General features: G+C 36.8%; 1 protein-coding gene across 6 annotated transcripts in view; it reads left to right on the forward strand.

Moving 5' to 3' along the window:
• Nucleotides 1-3,738, forward strand: part of PDE8B (phosphodiesterase 8B) — a gene marked incomplete at its 5' end in the record, with an annotated part of 95,588 nt that extends 91,850 nt beyond the window's left edge. For all 6 annotated transcript variants that reach the window (XM_079330194.1, XM_079330192.1, XM_079330191.1 and 3 more), the window contains 3 exons: nucleotides 2-169; nucleotides 1,685-1,814; nucleotides 2,349-3,738. In XM_079330194.1, coding sequence (XP_079186320.1) covers nucleotides 2-169; nucleotides 1,685-1,814; nucleotides 2,349-2,464 — 414 coding nt within the window. In that variant the 3' untranslated portion in view covers nucleotides 2,465-3,738. The remainder of the gene's footprint in view (nucleotide 1; nucleotides 170-1,684; nucleotides 1,815-2,348) is intronic.
• Between the last annotated feature and the right edge of the window lie 499 nt (nucleotides 3,739-4,237).

A 4,237-nucleotide genomic window follows, 5' to 3' on the forward strand; every position in this document is an offset into this window, starting at 1 on the left:
GAGAGAAGGCAGCGAAACTGAATGCACAACCAACATAAAGAATTTTCCAGACAACCAGACACTGATCAAGCGCATGATGATTAAATGTGCAGATGTAGCAAATCCATGTCGCCCCCTAGAGCTATGTATCGAATGGGCAGGCAGAATTTCAGAGGAGTACTTTGCACAGGTACGTATATTTTTATTTATTATTACTATTATATTACGTCAGGAAGAGTATGTTGGCTGATCTGCTGTTCCACACAGGGTCTGCCTGGTGTCACCACCAAGTCCAGATGTATGTTTTTTGTTCACAGTCAGAAGTGGCCTCTCAATTTCATGCAGAAGAATTCACTTCAAGCACAGTTAGCTAGTTTGCTTATCATGAAGCTTGTTGTACAGAATGGTGGAGCTTTTACACTTTTGTTATCTGAACAAAACTATTTAATTAGTCCTACTCAATTTAACTAACCAAAATTCAGGATGGCCAGCACTCCAGCTTCTTTCCCAATATCTTCCCTGAAGGTCCATACCTCAGTCGAACTATTGGGATCACCCTTTCCCTTCTAAGATGGAACCTGAACAACTAGCACTGTAGGCAGAAAAGTAGTGCAGACACGTGGGCAGTGTAAATACTTACCACATGGGATGTCTCCAGATAGGACTGGAAGCTCAGCTTTCTTTCTTCACATTGTTTTTCTGACAGAAATGCAACCACCTTAACTCTTTTAGCTCTTTAATTAGCAACTGATAAAATACTAGCTTTTATTTGCCAGTAATGGTGTGAAAATAAAAGCAACGAGTGCAAAGAAAGAAAAGTGGGCATGCCTACTCTTCAAATTCAGGTCAGGCATGATAATTATTACTGAAAGAGAATTGTAGCTACTACCTGAAACATGTCTCAATTTCATTTTAATCATAGTGAATAAATTCTGTCATGTCCTAAGAAAGAACAAAGATCACTTATATTGTATCTCTCTACCAGTTAAAGTACCATAAACCAGTTTAAAACTGCCCAAATTAAGCACTAGCCTACTTGCAACAATGTGAGGTGCAGAGAGCTGTTCTTCTGCTAATTTTGGAGACTGCTCTGCCATCAATTCCTGTATTAAACATTGCCTGTACTACTTAAAAGGGGATGTTATTTGGAATTACATTCTAAGAAACTGATGAGGTGATCTGATCCTCCACCATAGTGAGTGCAACAAAACCAGGCCTCTTCCAGTTGGGGACACAGAGTTGAAGGGCATACTTTTACTTCCATTCATTTTATAACCTGATACAAGCAGAGGAAGCAGCACCAGCGACAGTCTCTTCTTCCTTAAAAGACAAATGGTTTGTAACACCCATTACAGCTGTGGAAAAGTGAGAGATCAAACCTGTTCTCTGATGAAGGACTCTGCAACCCCATTTTCTGTATTTTTAGCTGGTGTACCCTACTCATGACATTACAGCATTCTGTGTTGTTGAAGCTAAGTGCAATCACAGGGCTGCAATAATAAAGACTACCTGTGAAAGGGAAGAGATGTTGATTTCAGTCCCTGTTCCAGACAAAATAACACACACAAAATTAGGCAGTTCATCTCACGGGTTCTAAGGCTTGTCTCAAATCTCCTACCACCATTCATCTAATGCCTTGACCTCTGCTACTCCAGCATGAAAGTCAGCAAAACTCTAGGTACTAACTGGGGTTTTGTCTTCTTAGACTGATGAAGAGAAGAGACAGGGCCTGCCTGTTGTAATGCCAGTATTTGACAGAAACACCTGCAGCATCCCCAAGTCTCAGATTTCCTTCATTGATTATTTTATAACAGATATGTTTGATGCATGGGATGGTAAGTACTGATTTTTCCTCCTTGCTCTGACACACAGATTCCTACAGCCCAAAATTACTAATCTCAAGGTAGTCTTGTGTCCACTTTTTTCAGAGGCAGCATCCATATATAAGCAGTACAGCACAGGATATTGTGCAATCATGACACTGAAATCTGTTTCACTGCACCTTATGAAGTTGTGCACTAACCAGGCAATCTACACAGAGAAGGACTAATGGCTTGAAACTAAGCCTTTTTATAATCTATGTATTTTTTTCCTGTATTTCTTCTGAGCAGCAGAAACTAAGATGACTGTGGCTGTGTGCTAGCATAATTTAATGAAGTCACCAAGCATTTGAAAGGGTTCTTCTTGAAAGAGAAACACTCTAAAAAAAAAAGTATTTCCATATACAAAATACATCATTTCCCCTTTTAGTTTTATTTAAGGAACTAGAAGAACAAAAGAGAGTAAGAGAATGCCAATTTCAGATCAGGCTGGACTGTTCCTCTGCCTATTCTATACACATGGTAAAACTCTTTTTCCTATTCTTTCAGCATTTGCACATCTGCCTGTTTTGATGCAACACTTGGCCAATAACTACAAACACTGGAAAACACTGGATGATTTGAAGTGCAAGAGTCTCAGGCTCCCATCAGAAAACAACAACTGACACTAAGAAAACCAGACCTCTTGCTCTACCAGTTTCACTGTGAATCACTTACAGAAACTCTTGGCTACAAAGGGGATTAATGTTGCTTTTCCAGTGAAATTAAGACTGCGTGACCAGAAGGAAATATTTTCTCATTTTTAAGCTTCTATGAATTCTACAGAAAAATGTTTTTAGAGGCTATATAAACCACAGATGACTAAGTGCTCTTTGGAAATAATATTTTGTGGCAGAAATGTACTTCTGAAACTAGTTTCTAATACTGAATATGCACTTGTTGAATCTTGTAGTTGATGCAGACATATTCACTAACGCTTCACACAACCGTTTTTCAGAGACAGGGATAATCTAGTCACCAGGAGAGTAAGAACAGCCTGTCAAATAAGGATAAAAACTTCCCACTTACGTAGCATAAATGTGTTCCAATTTTATCAATGTTCTTCAGCTCTCTGAACTATACTTCTAAAGAGAACATGCACATCGAAACAAGTAAACCTTAATAAACTGGATATATAAAAAACCCAAACATGACACCTTTTAAAACAACTTTCTTATTACAGAGACTCTCTCAGACCACTATCTGTTCTTTCTTTTCCATATAAAATCTTGGTAAGAGTCAGTATCCTCTAAATCTCATAATACAGGAAAATAAGCATGTTCTGTCTAGGTAGTGCCATCCACATAGTTCTCTGCCATCTTGCAGATGTTATAACAAATTTTCACCAAATTTTACACACAAAAAAAAAAAACAACCTATTGTGGCACTTATCACCATCCTTTTTTATAAAAATGGTATTTGTAAACATGGTCATCATTTTTATTAAACTGATAAATTTTATGACAAGTTGATTTATTGTGCTACTTCTAGGATAAACCTATCACTTTTTAAAAAAGTTTCCAGGCTATAATTTATAAAAGCATTATAATTTCTACTGCTTTATTCTCTTAATAAAATGCTGATTGGTTTTGTGATGTAAGAAGTATTTCAAAATATGTAAAACTGTTGAAAATCAAACATAGTTCCTCAAAAGTTCTACAATACTAAATTTATGCTAAGGCTTTCAAAGCACAAATGTGTATTTTTCTACATCTCATTTTAATCACATGCAGAACATGAGTTTAAATTTTAGACTATTCTCAGACTATTCAGTAAATAACTACTAGCAGAACTGCTGATTTTTGATACTGTGTATTCCAGGCTGCAAGCAAGACTGTCAGAACTGTGGCTGCAGTTAAAGAAGCAGTCCGTCTACCCTGTGCTACATCAAAAATCAAATTGGGTAAAGGAAAAGGGGAAAAAAAAAAAGCAAACAGCATAGATTGCTACGGAAGAATAGTGACAATGCTGTTTACTGCACGTAGCTTACATATGTGCCAACCTTTTTTGTATGTTTTGTACCAAGTCCTGAAACAAAAGGCAACATTCATAAAATGTATGTGCAGAAAAATATATAGAAGCTATATTTTTGTTAGAATTGTAACAGATCCTTACTTTTGTCATAGCCAAGGCAGGTTGCTGTGTATTAAAATGCCATATCGTGTATACTTGAAGAATGGTGTTTCTGGTGAAGCATGATAATTCATTCTTTCCTATTATCTATGGCAACATTCTTCAGTGGATTTTTATTCAGAGAAGTTGAACCTGTTTTTTAATACTGTATATTGTTTGGATTTACCATCTCTTTATTTAGAACTTGTGCTCTTGGTGGTTGTACCTTAACTATTCTGAACTGAATATTCACTGCAGTTTGCATTAGAGAAAAGAATTTCCTAAGA

Source organism: Erithacus rubecula, assembly GCF_903797595.1.
Source record: "Erithacus rubecula genome assembly, chromosome: Z".
In the NCBI taxonomy this organism is placed as follows: Eukaryota; Metazoa; Chordata; class Aves; order Passeriformes; family Muscicapidae; genus Erithacus; species Erithacus rubecula.